The sequence below is a fragment of the Passer domesticus genome, chromosome 6 (genome assembly GCF_036417665.1).
Source record: "Passer domesticus isolate bPasDom1 chromosome 6, bPasDom1.hap1, whole genome shotgun sequence".
Classification (NCBI taxonomy): Eukaryota; Metazoa; Chordata; class Aves; order Passeriformes; family Passeridae; genus Passer; species Passer domesticus.
Genome location: NC_087479.1, coordinates 56,443,757 through 56,467,703, shown reverse-complemented (window position 1 = coordinate 56,467,703; position 23,947 = coordinate 56,443,757). Strand labels below are relative to the sequence as shown.

General features: G+C 36.5%; 1 protein-coding gene and 1 long non-coding RNA gene across 4 annotated transcripts in view; one reads left to right on the top strand and one right to left on the bottom strand.

Annotated features, from left to right (window-relative positions):
* Window positions 1-23,947, top strand: part of ELP4 (elongator acetyltransferase complex subunit 4) — a 135,343-nt gene that overhangs the window by 72,040 nt on the left and 39,356 nt on the right. Inside the window, exon 10 of one of the 3 annotated variants that reach the window (XM_064426003.1) lies at window positions 4,769-5,309. The exons of the other annotated variants lie outside the window; for them this stretch is intronic. Coding sequence (XP_064282073.1) covers window positions 4,769-4,999 — 231 coding nt within the window. The 3' untranslated portion in view covers window positions 5,000-5,309. Of the gene's footprint in view, window positions 1-4,768; window positions 5,310-23,947 lie in introns of those variants that run through there. 3 annotated transcript variants of the gene reach the window in all.
* Window positions 8,428-22,822, bottom strand: LOC135303828 (uncharacterized). Its single transcript, XR_010365215.1, has 4 exons — window positions 22,719-22,822; window positions 17,816-17,950; window positions 9,245-9,313; window positions 8,428-8,732 (listed from the first exon to the last, which is right to left on the bottom strand). It is a non-coding gene; the product is annotated as an uncharacterized LOC135303828 (long non-coding RNA).

Genomic DNA, 23,947 nt, shown 5'->3' with positions numbered 1-23,947 from the left:
CTGTAAGGCTTTGTAATTATGGGCAGGTTACAGGTTTCCTCAAATGCACTTTCACAAACCTTTTTCTACCAAAGAGTAGTGTGGCGGGAGTTACATCAGCTTTTCTTTTTTTATTATTGCCTTAATGAAGAGGAAAATGGTTCATCTTCTAGGATGAGTATTTATTAAGTGATACAGACCAGTATGTAATTTGTAATTCTTGTTGCTGTTAAAAAAAACCTAGTAGGAAGGAAATCTAGTACTTGTATTTAGATCTGATCCTCAATAGTAGCATAGCCATGGGCTGTTTATGCTTGGTCTACATCATCTAGACTAAAAATAGCCTTCCTGTCATTTTATTGGCAGAGTTTTAGCTACTCTTTTAATTCTGTTTAAAAATGGATAGAGGGAAAGACAGCATAAATATTGAATGTGTGCAGATATTTCAGTAAGTAACTGAAAGGAGATTCCTGATGCTTTGAAGAGCTCTATAATTAAATGGAGTTCTTATTTTGTTTAAAAGGCATTTCTTAATATAATCTTTGAAAGTATCACATTAATTTTTGTGTTTGTATGATTAATGTAGCTACTTTTAAATAGCTATTTAGTACTGTCCTGTTTAAGTTTTATTCTTTTTAGATTTCCTTTACATTTTGGTAAGAAATTACTGGTGAGGTATTTCATGTCTCATCAGTTAAATGGGAAGCCACATTATTTCTGTATTTTCTATTAATCAAGTGAGTTTTTGCAGAGAAGTTTTTGCATTAGAAGACAAGTCACTACTGCCTGCTAAAATCTTCAGCAATAGCCTGAAAATTTCAGGCTTATTATGTTATGGTTTTTGAAAACCTGTGGAAACAAGGAGAGAAGAGCTGGCTTTTTTGTGTTCTGGCTGCCCTACAAAAACTTGGACAGCTTTAGAAACTTTCAAGGCCACAGTCATGTTATGTAAAAGGCAGTTTTAAGGTGGAAGTGCATCTCTGATTATTTTTTTACAGATCTGAAAAGGGCATTTTGACTTTGAGAAAGCCATGAAAATTAGATTCAGGCTACTGAAACACCCCTAAATCTACAAAGGAGAATTTTTACTGTATTAGTAGAGTAAGGGCCTATTGTAGAAACGTTGCAGTGAAAGGATTTTGTCAGTGGATTACTCATAATCTTATATAAGAAGCACTTTTTCCTCTGTGTGAACTAAAATTCTGTTTGTACCATGGTCTTTACTGCTTCTGCTTCTCCATTTTTGTTCATCCACACCCTGATGTGTGTTAGCACCCTTTAGGGCAGTATTATCCTGCACATTCAGTCTAGTTGACTGTGCTCACACAAATAGGAGTAACTGGAATAATTTCTTGCAACTTCTTTGATTTTCATTATTTTTTGTTTCTCAGGTTTTCATCCTGAAATTCTGTTGTTACTGTACAAATGGATCCCAAAAATCAGTATTTATTGTGGTCAGATGCATTTGAAAGTAACTTCTGTTAACTGCTGCTTTTATGGAAGGTTGGTGGTGGTGTTACAAATGAGATGATGAAAAGAGGAAAGCAATGAATATTGTAGTTTTTACATTAGGGCATCCAAAATAAAGGAAATAGTTGCAATCCATCTGTTGCATAGCGCTGTCATAGGGGGCATAGCAGTTTTCAGAACTCATAATCAAAACAGAATATTACTGCTGGAAATTATGTCTCACTGAAGTGGTTTTATGCATATAATCGAGACTTCTGGTAAAAATATCTATAAGTAAAGCAAATTTGTGCAAAGCCAGGAGTAATCCCTCAGCAATCATTTTAATTGTAAAGAGTATCACTATTTCTATGACATTAATATTCAAACAATTTTGTCAAGGGTTTATGACTTTTTTTTTTTAAAGAGGAAGTATGGTTCCATACAAAATTATATAACTAAAAAGATTTAATGTTCCCAACATTAAAAAAAAAATTTGGAAAACCACTTTCCATCTTGAAAAATCAAAGCAGCTATTCTTGCTTCAAGTTTCATCTAATATATTGTTCTGTGTGGTTGTGTGATAAACACATTATTCCTTGAACAGGAATTAAGAGTAAAGCTGCCAGGAAGGGGTTTTGTTGTCAGAGTAGTTCCCGCCTCATGTTTTGTAAGAGATTTCATGGTCCCATTGTAAAGAGTGGATGATTTAAAACGTGTTCCCAAGATAAACTTTCCCATTGTCATTAATGAGGATGGATAATACTGAGTGACAAGTGCATTAGGAATGACACAGAAAGAGCTGTTAGATTTGTCAGAGCGTATCACTTCAGGCAATGAAACTTGAGGACATTCTCTTTTAGCAATTTTTTGCTATTTATTTAGAGAACCAAGGATTGTGATTGCTCACACAGGTGGATTCTGCTGTGTAGTTCATTAAATATTTAGGTAACTTTGAAAAGGTGAAGGTGATAAATATGAGCATTGTACTCCACTGCGAGGGGCACAAGTGGTTGCTTTGCTTAAAAATAATTTTTAAAAAATGAATACACCATTTATTTGCTTTTAAAATGTTTATTTGGTTGATAATTTTTTAATCTGCAATACTCTGAATTTTATTTTAAAGTTATATAATAAGAAGTCCTCTGAACTGTCATACTGAAGCTTCTGGGATAAAGAAGCCTAAAAATTAGGGCACTATACATGTAATTTACATTGACTTAAAAATCATATTTCTCCACAGAGCAAGACTTTTTAAATATTTATTTCCGAAAAATTAATAATGCATGACTTTTTCCTGGTGTTTAAAACCCTTCCAAACTACAACATGCCTATCCATTTCCATTTTGAACATGCAATTGGTCACTTTTTCGCCTTGATTCATCCTGCCTGGCTGCCAACCAAATTTTGCCCGTGTGTACCTCCTTGACACTAATAACGCCTGAGCTCCCGTTCGTTTGCGTGCAAGATTTCCCAGGCGGCAGTTTGGGGCCGGGATAAACCATCTATCATCATTGCATGCAGCTCTTGTGCCTCAACCAAACCAGCCCCTGATGGAAATCGCATTTGACAACTCACCTCTCCTTGGCGTGCCCGAGGTGAACATAGCTACAGACCATCCCCGGAAGGGCAGAGCAGCTCCTCCATATGTTGGGGAGGATCCTCTGATTTGTGTCAGGAGACTTTTTTTTGCAGAGCATGTACGGGCAGAGATTTTTTTAATTTGTTTTTTTTTTTTCCCCTAGACTTCCTTGTTTGCGGACGCACGGCTGCCGCTTTCTCCTAACCGAAAGCGTTTTGGGGTTGTGAAGCATTTTGGGATCTTTGTGTCGTCAGAGCTCTTCCTTTGAGATGAACCAGGGAAATACTGGAGGCAAAAATTCAAGAGGGATTTGTGGGAATCCATAAAATCAGAGGGTTTTGGGAAAGCTGCAAAAGGCAGGCCTCAGAGACAGCAGAAATGCAATTAGAGCTAAGCAGTAGCCATAAGATTGGTCAGCAGAAAAATTATGTAAGGAGTAGAAAAGTAAGGACAAATGGAACAATGGTCTGTGTATTAACACGTGTCTGGAATAACTCCCGAAGTTGCAGAAAAGTATATCTAGTAGGTATAACTGTTAAGAAGTTCTCAGTTAGTTCCAGTAGTGCAGGCAAAGAGCCTGTTACTCTGTTGACCATTACCAAAACTTACAACTGCCTGGAGCATTTGGATCATACAGAACCTGAGAAAGAATGAAAAAGCAAATTTTTTTCTTTATTTTAATTTTTTAAGTCTTTTAATTTTTTCCCAAACTGTAAATTTATTTGTTGTATATAGTTGCTGGTTAAAAACCTAACTGTACAAGTATGATCTGACCAAACAGACCTTTTACTTCTGGGTAAGATTACTCCGATTATCTTCAGAGTAAAAACCTTTCTAGGATTCCTTTTTGCTAAATATTGTCCTTTTTGTAGGAGTTCACTTTTATCATCATATTTTAAGTAGCAGCCTATGTCAAGAGTACTGCTTTTCATTGGTGATGTGTATCACTATTGCTTCATCAGATATAATTAATTTTTCAAAGGCAACCTTTCTGGATAGTTAGAGTAATACAGTCCTATTTCTAGCTAGATAATTTCTTTGTAGTTTTCTTTCATAGTTTCCATATATTGAGTTAAAGGATACACTTTGGATTCCAAAACTCGAGATATTCTATGATTCTACATTCCAACTCAAGATATTCTATAATTCTGTGATAATGCAGTTAGAAAACACTGATGAATTGCATTCTGGGATATGTTTTGATTCCTCACTGGTTTGTGCAGCAGCATGTTTTTGCTGGTATTTTTGTATTTTAACAGCAGCACAAAGATCCCCAGTCAAATTGTCCTTTCAAATAAGTACAACCCATTCCTATTGCTGAAAAGGGGAGTGGCAGTGGTACACAACTTTTCTTTCTCACACAAGTCATACTTTTCTCCTTAGAACTGAAATACATTTTTTAAAGTACTTTCATTCAGCAGATTAAGTTCAAACTGAGTTAGTAATCTTTTTGAAATGCTTGACAGGTGAATGTTTTGGTTGTATCTATTTTAGTTGTGGGGAGGAAGCTAAATGATACGGGTATCATGCATTTCCAGCCAACAAGTCCAGAGGAATCAGCACCCTTTTGAATACATAAATCATTAGTCTTAGTAACCAGCTGCTCTGAAGGCAGGGAAGAATTACTCAGCCACACAGCCATGCTCAGCTCACCTGTTAGAGTAGCAGCGTACTAAATCTACCCATAATTTATATCCTGCTCTCCATATTTATTAATTTCTTTATTTTAATTTACTTCATTCTGGTTCTTTTTCCTTTGAGTGTCCCTCTGTGGCCCAACACAGTGCCCTGAGGAGGAGCTGGTCACTCCAAGCCTGCTGTCTTGGGGACAGAAAGCAGTGTCACCATCACAGACCTGGCAGCCCCAGCAGAGCACCCACCTACCCACAGCTGTTTGTGTCACATTGCCTTGACATCTTCCACTCCTTGGGGGAAGTTGTTTGGTTTGTGGGTGGTTCCAGAACTTTTTTTTTATGTTCCCTTTGGTGTTAACCATGACTTAAAAAATAACTTCTTAAATTCTTTGTCTGGGTTTGAGATTTTGTTGTGAGCTCTTTCCTGTGTGACATTAAAAGCTTTCAGCCACGACTCGATGTCATGACCTTCCTCTTGTATAAATGTTCTCGTCCACATCAGAATGAGCAGTTGTCATACAATAATGAGACCTTTGTCAAGCCTCTGCTGTTGCATATTAAACACCTGTACTGATTTTATTGTCAATAAAGCAATATTAGAGGGGTTTGGAGGTGGCAGAGGAGTTCCACCCTGTTACTACTGCACTCCCAAAGAAACTGAGGGAGAGGGATTTGAATTGTAGGGGTCTCAAAATCCATCAGCAGTTCAAATTAAATGAAAAATATCATATAATTTTCAAGATAACCAGTAATCCTTTAAAAATATTAAACATAAATACTTTTAAATAATTTTGTCAATCTAATTGTACACTTAAATTTATTAGTTATGTGTTAGGATCTCTAAATGTACTTATGTGCAATGCCATTGAACATTACATTTTAAGATGAAAATGCAGTTATTTGTAAATCTGGTTTATAATTCTAGGTAGCTTTCCTTTTCAACTTCCATATCTGGTGTGGTGGTTAACAACCCCTTTGTTATTCTAGAAGTAATAAGAGAACATTGAGAGTGCTTTTGTATTACAGGAGCAAAACATTTAAATCCTCTTGAAATTAGATTAGTGCTTTCAGAGATTGAAACTAGAAGAGACTTTTAAAGTTCTACTTCAAAAAAAGAGTAATTTTTATAAAAGAGAACGTGTAATGCTCTCTATTGCATTGATAAAGCTTTACACATCCTTTGAAAAACACTTCATAGATCACACATAAATGCAATTCCTGGGATACAGCAGATGTAGGTGTCAATTCAGACTTTTAATTGACCTTATATCTTCTTCAAGAGAGCTACTGGAAAATAAAATACATAATTAGCAGCATTCTTACTAAAAGTTTTAATGTTGGGATGTACTTTCCATACAGTTTCAAGCTCTGCAAAAATGGAGTAAATATAAGTAAATGTAAAGTGCTGAATCAGGCCACATCAATACACATCAGTTAGGATGTGTGTTTGTTTATGTTATTAATGCTGTTTATCTTTGAGCTGTGATCACTGCTCCTTGACTGATGTTCCATCCATCCTGCATTCTTCACTTCCCGCCTTCCTCATCTTTCTTTTAAAAACCACAGTGGGAAGACCTTGCTCTTCTTGGAGACTGGACTAGATCATCTCCAGAGGTCCCTTCCAACCCAGACCAAGCAATGATTCTGTGGCTCAGACAAAGCCACCAAATATTGGAGTGCCTTCAGCAGCTGGATTAGTGCCTGAGCTTCTCTACTGCTACGCTTGATTAGCAACCAAACTCCTGGCTGGCTGCTAATATGAGCTCATTAAGAAAATGAAGCCTGATAGTCAATCTGATGTCCTAGAGATTCAGAGGAGGATTCTCTGTCCTCTGGATGGAAGCTCAGCTGACAAGCAGAGCTTCAAATCAGGCTGCTTCAAATGCTGTGGGCACTGCCACGGACTGTTTTCTGAATTCCTTGGCAACAGAGAGACCTTGTGACTTAGTAGTGTTGATTTGATGAAAGAAATGCAATCTCTGGTTGGAAAACTACTGTTTGATGAATTGTTTTCATTCAGCTACACAGTTGGTGAAAGTTCCACACAACATTAAAAATTCTAGGCTTTTACTTAGATGTCTTTGATTCTTCACAGAGCCCACGAAGACAAAAACACAAAAAAAGCTTTTGCACAGACTGAAACCTGTTCCTCATGAATATTCAGAGAACTGGCTTCAATCACACAGAACAGAAAAAACATATCAATCCAACCACTTTTATTGATACTGCTACTGCTTCAGGTGTTTCATCACACTGCCTTTCCTCCCTTCAGCACAAATCTGTGAACAATTTTTTTATTTCTGGTTTGTTCACCCTCAGTCTTGTGCTGCTTTAGCACTTATTTTGGAGATAGGTCTACTTAGTACCATCAAATCTTGCTGCAGATTGTGTAAGACAGATGACTTATGGACAGTGTCACCATTACTTACTTAGTTCATTTTGTCTTTCTGCTGATACACAGTGCCCACATCCTTTAGGCACCCTGGTTCCACAAAACTGCTTCAAAAGAGCACAAACCCACTGCCAGTGGAAGCAGGAAATACTTAAGAGACAAGCACTCTTCCTGTAGGAGTCTCTCTGTCCACAACAGAAGGATGTTGGCCCACCTGGAATTTATGGTTCATTTGCTAGTTCATATTTAGAATGATGATTCTAGCACCTCTGGCCTCATTTTTAAAGAGGGTTCTTGCTGTGGAGAGAGCTACACACACACACACCCTGACCCTATCTCCAATCCTTTGTCTCCATCATGAAAAACCATTTACAGTTTCGCTAGGATGAGGCTGGGAGAGCTTTTCAAGCTAATGGTGCCAGTCTGTATCTTCTTAAGCAGACAAAAGTCAGTGATTTGCTGTGTTAGGATTTCATCAACATACCCTAAGTCTTAGATTAGTTCACATTAGTTCTGTGGTAGAAGAGGTTTTGATAGAAGAGGAAATTTTTGAGGAATTTTTAAAAGAGTGTAATGAGACATTTCAGGAATTTTCATATGCAAAGCATCCCAAACTTAAGGAGAAAACAAAAATAGATATAGGATAGTTGTGCTGCTGTTTAAGATATTTAAAGTGATGTTAAATTGCAAAGACCTTGAAAATTGAGATATGTAGTTTGTGTTTGCTTCAGCAGTAAAAAATGGGATAATGGAGGGCTAGAACAACATTGGTGTTCCTAACCAAAGCACTGGACTAGAAAAATAATCTTTGCAGTAATGCTTAGAATATGTCTGGGTTTATCAAGATGATAAAGACTGGAGAGAAACAATTCAGATCTTGGCAATGGAAACAAAATATATAGACCAAGAAGAAAGGTTACCTAGGAATGTTCTACAGGAAATATTGCTTTCTTCTTCATTTCTATGATGTTATTTAGCTTTTGAGAAGTGAGCTGTCACAATCTGAGTTGGCAGTGTCTGAGTGCCAGTGTTACGTTACTATGAGCTATCATATTATCTCTTTAATCTCCTAAATCTCTTTGTGTCCATTATCATAGTCAGTATTATGCAACTCATGGATCTGTTCAGGGATTTTTGATGCTTCCACTTCTTGTTGTGGTTCCTTGTTTTGATTATCAGCTTTGTGCTGTTGAGTTCTGTGCAAGAACACTGCATCTACCCTGACTTTTAATGGAAATTTGATTGAGGTCTCATCTGATTTGGAAGTACAGTTCTCATGAAGCATGTTTTCCCAAGCACACAACAGCCAGTGTCAGCTGGATCTATGAGTCCTGGTAGCCATAACACAAATGACTCATAAAAAGCAAGTGACACAAACAAGCAGTGCAGTTGATTTGTGTCTTGATTGGGCTATAAATAACACTTAAAGTGTATGATTTCAGAGCCCTGTGGAGGAAATGGTGTAAGAGCTAGCAGGAATATCAGACTGAGTCCTGAAGAATTCCACACAGCTGTACCAAAATTCCATACAGCTGTACCAAATGGCAGAGGGTTGTATGATCAGGCTGAAGTTGCTCTTGGGCATGGATTCCAAGACATTCTGGTTCAACACTGTGGATCAGCCTTTTCTTCTGGACTTGTGCCTTTAGAGGAGCTGTGTTCTGACTGTAGGCATGAGCGCCTTCATGCTCAGCTTTGTCTGAAACTCAGAAGAAGGCAGAAAGTTGTCTAGAGTGTGACTCATTTGTCATTAGTGATGCAGGTAAATCACCACAGGTTCTTTTGGGTGAAAAGGTTTCTAGGCTTTACTAGTTTCTCCTCTAATCTGCAGGGCATCAGTGCACTGAGAGGTAGCAATAGAGTAAGAAATTAAAAGAATCTGGGCTGACAAGACTAAACATTTGTTGGGACATGGAAGAAAAGAGAAAGGAAAAAATAAGGGGTTCGGTGATTTGTAGTAAAGAGTTGAGGACAGAAGAAAACACTACACAGAGAAAGAACATGGACATGAACAACAATAAATTAGGTCTTCAATTAAGATTATTAACTCTATAAGAGGTTTTTAAACCTCTATAAGAGGTTTTTAATTCACATCTTTCTAACAGTGGCAAGGACAGCTTTTAGGTCACCCTTGCCTAGCAGAAAGGCAGTGATTGCAATTCATTGAGGACAAGGTGGGCAGTATTTTTAAGACAGGGCAAATAGCCATACCGTGTGAGGATGCTTGTTCTTGCTCAGATCTCTTGGTTTGTCTAGTAAATTTGTCCAGATTTGTCAGATCTGTAGAAAAAACAAAGTGCTGTCTCAGTGGTTTTAAATTAATTTGTGCTTGCGACTGGGATTTAACAGTTCCTTTGAAGCAATTATTATTTTAGTACAAGTGTATATGAGATGCTACCTGTCAATGAGTACCTGGGGAATCCTCAGCATGCAGATCACTGACCTGATAAACTGAAGCAGCTCCAGGGGAGTTGTTATGGTCTGTCGCATCAATGAGTATTTAGGGACTCTTTAATATGTGGATTATTAGGACAGTAAAAACGTCTGCAGCCCATTGTGTCAGTGCAGCTGTTCCACAGGAGTGTTATTGCACAGTCTCACAAATGGTGTAGAAAAGAAGTTGGCTAAGCTTATGTGGTAGCCATGGTTTTGCACTAGACAAGTGGACTTTTTTTAACCTTTTCCCCAAAAAAGAGAAGCTTAGGCATTGATGCTCACACTAAAGTGGTTGAGTTTGGAGACTGCATTCATAAAAATTGCCTTTTTTCAATTACACATCATGTAAACAAGAAACTTCCATTTTTAATTCTTTGCCAATTCCTTCCCTAATTTTTTTTTTTATCTGCAGTGTGGAAGCAAACACAAAAGTAACAGCAGGTAAACTTCTCAGTTTACAACAGTGAGTGATACCAACCTGGAACACATCCTGGCAAGGAGACTGACCTGTGAAACTCATCTCCTTGGAGCAGCATTCAAAAATGACTTTGTGGCAAACAAAAAGCAAAATTATTCCCAAGGAATATAACATTTTTACTATATTTCAGCATTTTTAACAGTTTCTAAAACACTGCTCCAAAAAAACCAAAAACTGTTTTTAACTATGCTAGCAAGTACAGCTGACAAGATAAATGAATAAACAAAAAAATAAATCAAATATCTAAAGGATAAATGAAAGATAAATCAAGCTAAAACAAAAGATAAATCAAATAAATTTTGGTTATCTGACTTAGTGAAGATGCACACAAGATGATAAAGCAAGGCTCTGTGAACATCATGAATAATTTCCTGTATAAATTTCTCACACAACTTAACTTCAAATTTTGCATTTCAATAACAGGCTACAATGGTCCAACTAACACCATTTTTTCTCATGCCCATATGATATTGCTTTTTTCAAAACTTTTGTGGGCCTGAGAAGAAGAAATACATAATTAGGTAATGAAGATGAAAAAGTGTGTAATGAATACTGTGAATATAGAATGTAGGTCCAAAGTCTTTCATTTTTAAAGAGCTACTGCAATTTTTTTTACTGCTTTTTTCTTTCCTCTAGGTAATTAATATGAGAAAATGCACAGTACTGAACTTAAGCGGAATAATTTTAAATGGTGTTTACTTTCACTTGTATTTACATCTAAAGGGGATGTTGCATAGATGGAGCATGAAATTGCAGGTTTAGATGTCAGAATTTTAAACATGATTTTTCCATTTGTCAAAACCTTAAAATAAAAAGGTGGTTTTCAGGTACAAGGCCAAAAACTGCTGGAAAGCTGTTGGGTTTGTAGGGGTCCCTCCCCTGCTCCCTGTCTGTCACAGGGGAAGGTGTGGGACATGAGGAGAACACATTCATGCTCGTGCTGTTGGAGGAAACCCACTCTGAACATCCTCAAGGAGTCTGTACTTTGTTCCCAGGTGCTCAAAACACATTTTAAGCCTGATGTTTTAACTGAACAACTTGAGAAAAATGATGTGCTTTCCTTAGAATACCTTTAAAAACAAAACCTGATTCCGTCTCTTGTCATTCTTTGTACAGTCATCCAGAATATTCAATTCGTTTTCTAGTCAAATTAACACTGAAATAATTATGCAGCTGCAGATTTAGTTTTATAACTGCCAACAGTGGCTGGATTTGGGAGCTGTTCCCCCAGTTTGTTAATAAATCAAATATGGATTTTGACCTTTCTGAGCTCAGATTTGAGAGGCTGAGGATGTAGTGGTAGCATTTTAGGCAGTAAATGCTAATTTTTGTCTCTTAAACTGAGGCAAGCTGTGAAAAGCAAAGACTTATTAGGAAGAGTTGTCAGCTTAAGTTTACACCTTTGATCTACAGTGAGGTTCTCAAAGTTTCCAGCATTACATTTCTTATTTGAAAAAAAGATTCCATTATGTCTGTTACTGACACTTTTAGAAAAATAAGTGTCATAGTAACTGCCAAATTAAACAACAATCATGGGGAAGTGGGAAATATTACTAAATAAATAAATAAATAAATATGAAATATTACTAAAAATAACAAGTTCCTCTGTCTGCTGGAATAATAGGAAATTATCACATTGAGCACATTATCAGGATAAAAAATGAGCAATCTGTATATGTTTGTAATGTATAATATATATAAATGTATAATACAATGTATAAATTTATTGATTACATTAAGCAGACCAGATTCAGAACTTGTTCCAGAGTCAGTTTACAATTATAAGTTTCTTGTGAACTTGATATTTAAATTACTTATGTTTGCATTGTTATCTTAATGACTGTGATATCATTTACTTAGGAGAGGTTAATCAATGTTCACAATGAAATTCATACAAAAATGCATTTCACTGTATATTGTATATTCAGTGTCTATTCAGTGGGATAGAAAACCTGGACTTTGTATTTTTTTGTAATTTTCTGTCTTTTGAAAAGATTTAAGTAGCTTTGTTTACAAATGCAATTATTTATTTCAGTTTAGTAGTTTGGACCTCAGTTTCACTCTTCTATCAGAAAGGAACATACAGATCCCACAATCAAATTACAGCCAGAACTTGTAAAGTCAAAAATTAGAAATTCACTCTGTGAAAACTTATCTGTTGCAAAATGGGAAATAACAGTTAAGAAAACAATTCCTTTGCTGGTTTATTGGAGATATTAATACATTTTTATGTGATTACCCATTAAAGCATACTGATTCTCTGAATGGGCTAAAAAAGATTGGTTTATGTTTTTACTCAGATAATTTTTTAACCAAAATACAGAGTAAAACCAGATGGGTGAAGTCATTATTTGTGATAGCACTGTAAACAACAAATGTTTCAGGATATACATGTAAGAGATTTTTGTCAATATTATGCCACAAATGAATAATTCATGACTGAAACTGTGCTACACTTTATAAATAAATAGCCATCTGCAGTATCATATGCCATAATCCTACAAATACTGACACCAATGAGCAATGTTTTACATGTCACTAACTCAGCAGTACTGCTCTGATGTCAAAGAATAATAGTTCTAATTTAAGAGAGTCTGTAGGCTAATCAGCAACTTCTTCAGAACTGAATTCAGGATATTTAGAGTAAAAATAACCTCGGTTCTTATATCTGCCAGGTGCCAGTGATTGCCATCACTTGTTCTACCCAAGAAACTGGGAAGAACGAGGGCATTTTTCATCAAAGGAGATGTTAAAATGGCATATTAACATCTGTGGTCACTTCTGGTTTGATTTCTGGTCCTCGGGATGTTGAAGCTGTGAGCAAATGGCAGCGTGGGCTTGGTTTCAGGTCACTCCCCATGCTGGTTCCTGCCTCACAGGTAGCCAGGCCATGACCAGGTATTGACCCAAAAGAAAAGGCAGAAATATCCTGGCCATCTGCCATGGAAAATGCAATTTTGGGTACTGCTGTCACAAGCAAGTCTGGCAGGACTGCACAGATGAATGCAGCCAGTTTTCAGTGGGAGCATCAATAGCTTTATTTTGGCTTGAAGTGACAATGTTTTCCAGGTTAAGTGAATTTCCTCTTTAAATGAAATCAATTTGGTTAATCTCCTGTAGGAAAAATTAGGCTGTGCCCAGAATCTGGACCATGTGAGAGACTGAGTGGTGAGAATCCCAATGTACTGAAATTTAGGTTTTCTGTGCACTCATGATGCTCTGGCTGTTATGGCAAGTGGTCTCACATAAACACAACTGCAACTGCATGTCCTCTCCCAGGTGCCCAGCCAGTTCACACAACTTTATCTCACCACTCTTTTTTGGACTTTGCCCTGGAGAAGGAGGAAAAAACATTGATCACAACTGCAGTTGGTCTGCCTTAGGGGTAAGGGGGACAGCACATACAGGCATTGTCTTACCCTCACTTTCCTTACATTTCCTTTAACTCAAGCCATGATTTTGTGTCCTGATGCAAAATGGTCATTTTGCACAAATTTCAAAAATAGACTCAATCAGAATTTTAACAGTTTCAATTACTGCTGAAAGATTTCTTTGTCTTTTCCAGATACTCACCTATTTTCCTTAATTTAGCTTTCATGCTGGTTTCTCATTAGGTGGTTATCACAAAACAGAACTTCCAATTAACTTTCCAGTATTTAAGGTCTGTGTCTGACAAATGATCGTGGTGATAACACATTGTCAGCCAACTTAATGCATTAACTGGTACAGAATATTATACACAAATAAATATTATATAAATAAATATGAGAAGTGTTCCTCTGGCTGGTTCTGAATATGTCCATCCAAGCTCCAGGGAGTCACAACTGATATCCGTAGCTGTGACAGTCTTTCTCCTATTCATTCCCACCCATCTTCTTGCTGCCTTTGATCATGGGGTATCTTTTCCCTGGAAAGCCCAGGGAATGTTCTTTGCAGCCCACCACATCTGGTAGGGAGCAGGCTTTGGTGTAACATTTCCCTGTCCAACAGGGAGCCCTGGACTCTCCTCTGAATTAGTGATGCTTTGTGAGAAATGCTGCTTGGAGCTCCCATCATGCAAATGCTCATGGGGAGAGGACTTCAAGGGAGGAAAGGCTAAGGTACCAAGTTTATGGTTTCTGCAGGGCATGGGGTGACAGCAGCATTTATGGATTGTGTCGTGACCAAGGGGTAAAAATCTCTCTGGATAACATTTGTCTAGGTTTTCATAGGGTGGAGTTTTCTAGATAACATACCTTGAGAGTGAACCATTGCAGGTAATTCATTGCGGGAAATGGACTTGTAAAGGATTCTCAAAAGCTGACAGAAAGCTCACACAGCCTTGTACACCTGTGTGCAAACTCTGAGCTAAGGTGTGCTGCCTTAGGGAGGCCGTGGAATGCAGATGGCATTGTTGAGAGAGAGATTGAACTAGAAACAAGTTTCACAATATGGCCTTGCAAAAAGACCAGATATTTTGGAGAATTAGAACTCTGAAAGATGCATTGCAGCAGGACCACGTAAAAATATAGGGGTAAAAATGTAGGTGGTTGCTGTTAGAAGTATTAGCAGCATGGTGTACCAAAAGCTGATAGGCTGAAATACATTTACAAGGTGTTGTAACCAGGAAATAGGGTGGCTTCTGGTGGAATGGAGTTGAGTTTTACATATCTTGTCTCACCCTTCATCGAGACTGGTAATGGAATAAAATCTTTCAAAACAGCTCTCAGTGGCCCCATCCCTGTAAAAGCTGGGAAAACCAACAATTCATCTCTCATTCCTCTACCTGTTAAACACGGTGCATTATAGCTTTTAAAACCACTGAGAGTAGTTTCTAGTGAGAAATAAACACTTAAGCAGATAATGATCTAAGGGACAGCGTTGTCATCCTCACATGGGTATTTGATCCATTGCTCTGTATAGCAGCAAAAACACAATTTATGCAAATGAGGTGAAACAGCCTCTGCATGTGTCAAAGTTGCAGATCAGAGGTCTTGGCATCATTTCTGGTTTCATCTATATGAAAGCCTTAACATTTGAAATGAAGTCAAAATATGAACCTGTTATTTGATAGCTGCACTTCACCACTGAATGTTGCCCTGTAAAGCAAGATGAGAAAATATCTAAATAATGTGTGTATTTCAAGATGCCTTCATTTGTGTTTATGTAAGTGCAAAAATATATTTGTGTAATGTGTAATAAGGATTTTAATAAATGCTCGAAAATGGATTTCTTAATATGCTCATTATGTTTCTGAGCCTGCTAATTCTTTAAGGAAATGAAGAAAAAATAATGAAATTATGTTACACAGGTACTTAATTTTTTTTATCTCTGATACTATTCTGGTAATTAATGTCTGGTTTATGCAAACTAGACAATATCTCTTACTGGACACATTACTGTCAAGAAAATATTACTTGCCTTAATTATCAGTAATGAAGCAGGGATAAGCTGCTCACTTAGATATAATATATCTAATGACCTTTTCAGCTAAAGGTTATGATGAAAGGTATCAGTTTCACAAATTAAGCCTCATTCAGTTTCTGGCCTTTGTCTAGATTAATGTTTGGAGGATGAGTTTTAAAGTCAGACATAAATTGTGTTTGGTGTTTAAAATTGATTTAGTGTCTTGCTTTTAGTACATCATTTTCTCTCATATAAATTACACCAAGCCTCATTTTTATCTTCATGTTTTATTATGAGAGCCAATAGTTAAGTCTAGTCTTGTCTTATTAACTGCTGCTGTATATTAACACAATGGTAACTGGCAGAGGAAAGCTTAAATAAGCATTTTAATGGGCAAGCATATAATGATTTTTTAAAGGCTTTTTTCAGTTAGGTTTGGTTTATAAAACTTTTTAATCAAAGTTTTTCTTTCCTAATTCTGAACATATTAACCAATTTAAAAAAATATAATCATTCCAAAGTGTTATTCTTGTTTGAGTGCATGACCTGGTTGGGATTCAGATCGTTTTTTTGGCTGATTCAGCAGTGAGATCAAGAATTAATGTAATAGTTTACTGGAGGATGAAACACCTCAGTAATGTTTAGAAAATTTTAGAATTCCAATGTGCATGAGTACCTTTGTGTAAGTTACATCTCCTCTTGTTGCTAATCCTGTTGTAATTCAGTGATATTGTGGTGCTGTTGCACCCATCGTGCTTGGTCTTGGGCGTTTGAGTGTAATTTAGGGAATATTCCAGATAAAGGATCACTTCTGTCTGTACTGGTATATGAAGGGAAGGCGCAGCAGGGTCACACCCAGCTGGATGTGCCACATTTACCATCCAGAGCTGCACACAGTGAGCAGAATGGCCGTGCATCAATTTAACCCTCAGCTCCTGCTCCTACAGCCAGCGTCTCAGGTGGCTCAGGATGTTCTCTCCTAAATAACTAAATCCAGTATGACCTGGATGCTCATACTCATGAGTATGAGCTCTCCTAAACAGCCAAACCCATAGTAGTAGTTAGGATGGATGTTTCTGAGCTCAGGTTTCAGTCCTTAATCTTCTGACACACCAGACTGGGAGTGACAGAGTCTTCAAAGCCTCCTGATTCCCTTGGAGGAGTGCAGCTCCTGAGTTGAGCAGGATGTTGGGACAGCTGCATCTCACCTTCCTCATGGTGGAACTGTCCTGCTGCTCTGTTCTCAGCCCGCTTAGTGTCCTTAACACTACGGGGGAGTCACAAAACATTGACTTTTAACAGAGCTCTCCTCAGTCCGACTAGCAGAGATAAACCTGCCAATGATACTCAGATCCACAGCAGGATTTTGAACCAAATAAAGCCCACAGAGCTCAGGCTGAACTGAGAGGAGGGAGGACAAAGCCAATTGTTCCTTGGAAAGCCTGGGAGATATTAAATTAATTGGTGTAGCAAGAATTAATCAGCTGATGCTGATCTTACTTGTGTCAACCAAAGATGAAGGGCCTGATGCAGAAGGCAGCAGCCCTGTTCTTCACGTGAACGTGGTTTGTGGGAGAGCTCAGCCTGGACTGGGGGCAATCTGTGCTATTTCATTGAGATTCCATTGCTCTTCCATTCCAGAACAGGAATATTTTTCCTTTTCATAGAGTTCATTCCAGAGGTTCGCACAAACTGCTTTCCTTCTCACAGGAAAGAGGGAATATGATGAATGCTCATCCAAAGACTATGTTACTCTTTTTCCATGTCATTATAGAAGAATCTAAGTGGGACTACTTTTAAAATTGACATTTTAAAAATTTTAAGTGGCCACTTGGTTTTCTTTGGTTGGGTTTTTTTTACTTTTTTAATATGTCTCATTTTTCAAAAATGCTTAACCTAGTATGAGAACAACAAATTTATGCTTGATTTTTACTTCAATCTGTTTGATACAGAATTCTTTTAGACACAATCTGGATATTAGATACACAGATTATTAGAAAAACCACCCTTTGGACCACGACATTTCTTGAAATGATATTAAGTAATTAAACAGTAAGTGGGGATGTTAACAATGTGGTTATTAGGAAGACATCAGCAGTAAATGTAAATTAAAACATATTCTTTTCTGTCAAACACTCTTTTATTGTGCTAACAAACAGTGAAGAGGGGAATTAAAGTATAGCTGCGACAAATTTAAGTGCTCTCAATAGTGTGCCAAGATGAATTTAAGTCATTTATATGAACTAAAAGAACATTTAAATATATTCAAAATCAAAGCAATTTTTTTAGAAGAATGTAAGCAGAACGGAAAGGAGAGGATATAGGAAAAAAACCCACAATTTTTCAAGTAGAATAAATTGAAAACTTGTTGGATGAATTTAAAAAGTGGTAGCTTAATTATTAAGTGGGTATATACTTAGATAGTGGGAAAATATCAAATGTATCTCATAATGTGAAATAAGGGAATAAGTAAAACAAAATACCTCTAATAATATATTGAAGCCATTTGTCTCAGTTCCTTCCACTTCTTCACTAATAAATACTTCATTCACATCTGCTGCTTTTCACATTCTTGCTGTGTGTTTTTACCCCTTATCACCTCTTCTTAAGCTGCATCACTGCCAAAATGCACAAATATTTATCAATAAATTCAGTGATCCTAATTGAAGGTAGGTGGCATGAACGTCCGGGGGTGAGGAACGAAATTCCTAATGTTTTTGTGGATCTAAAAATCTCTCATGAAATCTCTCTCCCAGTCTTCATGGGGGATTAATTTTGCTTGTCCTTTTTCCCCAGGTATCTGTAATATAAATAAATATTTTATATTTTATGTTCTGAGGTCCTTGGACTGGTGTTTCAGTAGAATGAGACATTAATCGGCTTGAAGAGTTGAATGTGTATTTTCTAATCCCTGCTGCAAAGCAAAGCCTGGCTAATTGATCTCCATGTGGATTTACAAACCAAAGTCCATCCCCACAAAACATTTTCCGTTTGAGTTTTTGAGGTTTTTTGAGAGCTGGGAGAGAGATCCAACAAATGTGGAGAGACAAATAATGGTGAAACAAAGTTTTTCCAGAGTTAATTTTTGCAGATCTGGTCACTAAACCAGGAGCTTCCCAGAACTATTCCTTGGTTAATTTCTTCATAGGGAAAAAAAAAGTCTTTGCTTCCTTCTGCCCTCATACCTGAAGATTCCCAGCAGCAGTTGTATATTATAGTTGGTATCAAAACCCTTGAAATTGTGCAAGAGCCAAACAAATTTGTAACTAGGCTGAACTACTAAAGCATGATTTTGTAAGTCTGAAAATGCCTGTAGAAGCAGCTCCATATTCCTTGGTGGGGCCTCCTCCTTTAGAATTAGCATCTTCACCACTTCAGTTTGGCCTCAGCTGAAAGTGTATTTACACATAAACTACAAAAATGATCTTTGATTTGATTTTTTTCTTCTGTATTGTGTGAAAAACCTGGAGAAATGTGTGTGGAACTGGTTTTTTTATTAAAAAAAATTTTAATACTTTTTCCCTTCCAAAATTATACTCTATTACTTGAAGCCTAAAACGAAAGTGTGCTTCACTGGTGCCATACTAATCATACCTTTATGACTACATGTACTTAAAAATATAAGTTAGAAAGGGTCTTGATTAAATATTTTAAACAAGCCTTTATGATATTGTTCGAGCAATGTCAAGTGCAATTTTTATTTTAAAAGATTTTGTTGGAATTTAGTCTCTGAAAATATTAATAACAGCTTACAGCAGGTAGGCTATAAAATAACACTGTATGCTGTCTATTTAGTTTCTGGTTGAAAAAGCACAGCAGTACTTTAGTTCATTACCTTTGAAAAAAACAGTAACAAGATAATACAGCTGCCTCTGATTAAGATGTAAATTCTTTCTAATTAGAATGTAAATTCTTACATTTAAATGAAGACATCAATTGTCAGGATGCCATATGATATCTTATTCCACCTTGCCTGAATGAAGCCCTCACTGTTCATCTATGGCACTAAAATAGTTCTGCAATCCCTTTGTTCTCTGATTCTTGTAATATTCTCTCTTCATGTTCCCTTTACACATTGCTTTTGTTTGTTTTCCCCCTGCATCTGATATTGTTGTGTCTTGGGATTTTGCAGAAATTTGGAATGAAAATTGAGTTCAGTCAGTGCCAGTATTTGCTTGTGCCTCAATTACTTCTGCTGAATTTTCCTCAATGCAAATCAGGCAGGTTGCATAAAGTGGTGCATGTATTTGAAATAATTAATTTTCCGTAAAATGATGGATCAAGTCCAATCAACCTTCATAAAATCCAAATAAAGGAATAGAGAATTAGAAATTAATTAACATTTTGTGTTGCTAATACTTTATTATGCAGCCTAAACTATAAATAACAAGTTTTATTTTTGAGCATAACTTTTTATTATGAACTGTTGATGATAACCTTTGACATAATTATCTTGTTAATAGATATTAGTGTGTTAACCTAAATTTAATGTCATGGAAGTCATTGTAAATTAGTAACATTTTAAAGCAGAAAATACAGGATGTAGAGAGTTTAAGAATTGACCCATTAATTAATTTTGCCTGTAAAGCTCTTCTGCAGAGTTAAGGCAATATATGTCCACCAGTTGATTTTAAAGTGTTTAATTTCAATGTTTGATTCAACAGCCCATAATACTGAATCTTGTTGTCTGAGAGCAAGACAGTTTGGTTTCTTTCCTTTCAGTATGTATTTTTAATGGCATATTTCATGCCAATAAGACTCTGCTTATGAGACTTGGTAGTGACACCATTTTGGTGAAGTAACCAAATCTTAAATATAAATGGCAAAAGGTTTTTTTGCTCTGTCATTAGATATGAATTTGTGGTACAAACAATATTCATCATGCCTTTATGCACACAAAGTTATAATTATGACCAAATTGTCAGTAGTAATAACAGTTGATGTGATGATTCCAGTTCAACTGACATGTCTCTATCACAGTTTTACTTAACATTTTAAATTTGAGTACCGTTTAAAAAGTTCTCATAGTAATAGTTGTATTTTCTCTCTGATCAGTGCTTACAATAAAATCTTGCATTGGAAGTATTGTCCTGGCTTTTTGCAACTGAACTGTAGCAGGTATCATTTCATTATCAACCACAAAAACTGTTTGTTAGGGAGTCATAAAATAGACTATGATGTTGGAGTTTTTTAAGTTGTAACAAGCAGAAGGACTCAGTATGTTAGAAAAATATGACTTATTTATCCCAAACCTGTTATTTGCTTATGTAAGTCCTGGTTTAATACACCTGTAGTAATCTTATCAATACAGCAAGTAAAATACAGTTTTTCAAATCTTTTTTACTCAGTGAGGAGCTATAGAATATTATTATAACTTCAAATTGCAAGGTCAAATACACCACCTCTTCTCCTTAGAACTGCAAAATAAGCACAAAAGATTGTTCCTGAGGAAGTTCCAGTCATGCAAAGGTTCCATCAGTGTGTTTGATTGATTCACAAGAGTTGGGGTATCTTTTGAATGATATCAAATGGTCAAGGGTTCTGAAGGATAATATTAATAACTTGGGCAAGTGATTTTGACAGTTTCAGCAAAAGAAATATTTTGAAATGGAGTTTATAAGCAACATCAAAATAGGCTGCATCATATACTGTCAACCTCAGTTCTGACATTTAAGAGGAAACGTGCTGAAATACAGAAGTATTTTATGTGGAGAGCTCACACTAAAATTCTGGAGGACTGTGTCTCCTCCTGTCTGCCTTAGAAGAAAATTTTCATAAACATGAAGCTCTGCTGTTATGAAGACTTTTTTCTCTTTATAGTCCTTTTAAAAAAATTTACTTGTACTAAAAACTGATGCATTTCGTTAAAGGAAATAGCATGGCATCATCCTGAAGAGACTCATTTCAGTGGAGACTTATCAATAGCAGCTAAATATTGAGAAATTCCCCTGTATTTATTGAGAGAAAACAGATTGTTATGGGGTATAGAGTGGTTGTATTCCTCTCTGTGTGTACATATATCTGTAAATGTATGTATATATGTGTCTATATATATGTATTCTAGGATGCCTTGGGTGCTATATTTCTATTTATACTATTCCAAACAGATAGTGGATTAGTGTCATGTTTCACAGTATATGTAATAATTCTCTCAGTGGGTGAAGAGGAAATAACTCTGATCAGTTTGGCCTGGATATTGAAGTGGAAGGAAGTAAGAGACTTTTCATCCAATTAGACTAACATCTAAGAAACATGATACAGATAACATAGTAATAAAATAAATCTGTGTACTCAAATATTTTCATGTGCAAAATGAGCTGAATGACTGTAGAAACTGAGCAGCTTCTCGCCTTTGAGGGGTTTACTTAGAGAAATAACTATCCTTTACAAAAATTTTCCCTCTGTTGCTTTCTTTCCTCAAAATACCTTCTGGTTTATCCACAAAACAAAGAATTTTACCAATCATCTTCACTCTTGCTTTTTTAATATTATAAGGTATTTTTGAATGAGAGAATTAGCCAGTAAAAACTTAAGGTCCTATAAGCAGTCAAATTTTTCACTTTAAGAGTTTCTTTAACCACTTGATCTGTACCCAACCTGAGCAACTTTGGTTTGGAATACACAATAGGATGATGGTTTTAAACTTCCTTTCTGCAACACAGTGGTTTATCCTGTGTGTCTTCTTCCTTCAGTTTATATTTTTGTCTTCTACTTTATTCTGCATTTCACTCAGACATTTTTCTGTAGCAAAAAAAATGTTATAACTGTCTGCCATTCACAATTCATTCTATTCATCAGTCTGAATTATCAGCAATGGAGAGAGAGTGATGGGGATTTGATGTGATGGTCAAAGAATCTGATTTTTTTGGGAATACCTATGCTTATATGCTATTTTAGGAATGCTAGTAATGTTTTACTACAATGATTGGGTTAAAAATCACATGAACTTATACATTTTAAACATCTCTTGCTTGCAGAAGTCTGATGTAATTTTATTTTTCTGGTAAATCCATCTGATTTTTTCTTCATATAATCTTGATTTAATCCTCAAAGTTCTGTTTGCTCTTGCCAAGGCATCCTGTTATCAAATCTCTTATGCTAACCAGGTCTAAAGTCCATCATCTGTCTTGTGTGTCCCAATATGAACAATTTGATAATTCCTCATTCATCATAGACATGGCAAATCACATCTCTGGAGCTTTCTTCGCAATCCTAGCCTCTATTACTTCTTTTTTTGTGACAGCAATCCAAGACCTTCAGTAGCCTCCTGAGAGAGTGTCACAAAGGCTGTTTAAAGTGTGAGCTTAGTAAGTTTGCAGAAGTAATCTTATTTATATCCTGCCATTGACTGGCTTTCACCTTCAGTAAGTTCTAGAATGGATCTACCTTCTGTGGCTAGCACAGTTTGTACACACAGATGTGAATTTCCTGATGTGATTGCAGCCTGCACTGCACACCTCAGGAGGAGGTGTCAGCAGAGGAGGTGAATTCCATTCTGAATTCCATTCTGAATTCCATTCTGAATTCCATTCCATCCCATCCCGAGGCACTCTCTGGTGCTGTCTCTCTCGGAACATCTTCCTTACAACCTGTCTTGCTCTGGATCTTTCCTCCTCATGTGGGATTTCTGACTATTCCTAAGACATAGCAATAGCAGTGGAGCCAAGTTTGCAGTGGTCTCTTTGCCAAGGCAAAGTATCCTGTCTATTTTATTTATTAATTTTGACTATATTGCATTCGTAGGGCTATCTTGAATCTTTTACATTACTCATCAGCATCAAGGTCATCTTCAGCTTTTAGCACTGCATTAAACCAAGATGTGTTCCTGCCAAAGTCCAGCAAGCTACTTCAAATTTGTATGTAAATCAAATTAGGCTCTTTTTTGTTTGTTTGGTTGGTTGATTGGTTTTTGGTTTTTTTTGTCTCCTGGTGCTATTTCACCACCACTTAAACTGGGGAGCAGAAGTGTTATTGTAAATTTTTACAACACAGGCTACACTTCGGGTTGAATGTCAGCCTGTCTGTCAATGATGTGATGGGTTCAGGGGGTTGTTCTGAATTTTGAAATATCTAAATTCTCTGTGAAACAGTTTGACTTGTCTGCACCAAGTAACAGTGAGGCAGACTGCCAGAGTTTGTTGTACTAATCATTTGTCTCTACAGTTGGTGAGGAAACAAAGACATTCTGCCATATTAATGGGGAAACATCTGCCCTTCCAGGGAGAGAAGTCTGATTAAATAAAAGAGAATAACTTTTATTGTCAGGATAACTTATATTGTCAGGGTGGAGAAGGAGTGTGGGATAATTACTGGCAAATTATAGTCAGGTGTGGGGGTTCTGTGACATTTTTGGTTTTCTATTAATCTGTCCAGTTTTAGTGAAAATGTCAGCACAGACACAGACAAGAAGCCAAGCTTAAATTCTCAGTATAAGCTAGACCTACCAAAGAGATCTGAAATATTCAAAACTAAACTATTTTTAAAATAATTTACTGTGATCTTATTATGAGCAGGATTCCCATTAGGAAATGATTAATATATTTTCTTTCCCTACAGTCGGAGAGGAAAACCTTTTCCTTCACATGCTGTATTATGCCTGACAAAATGAATTAAAT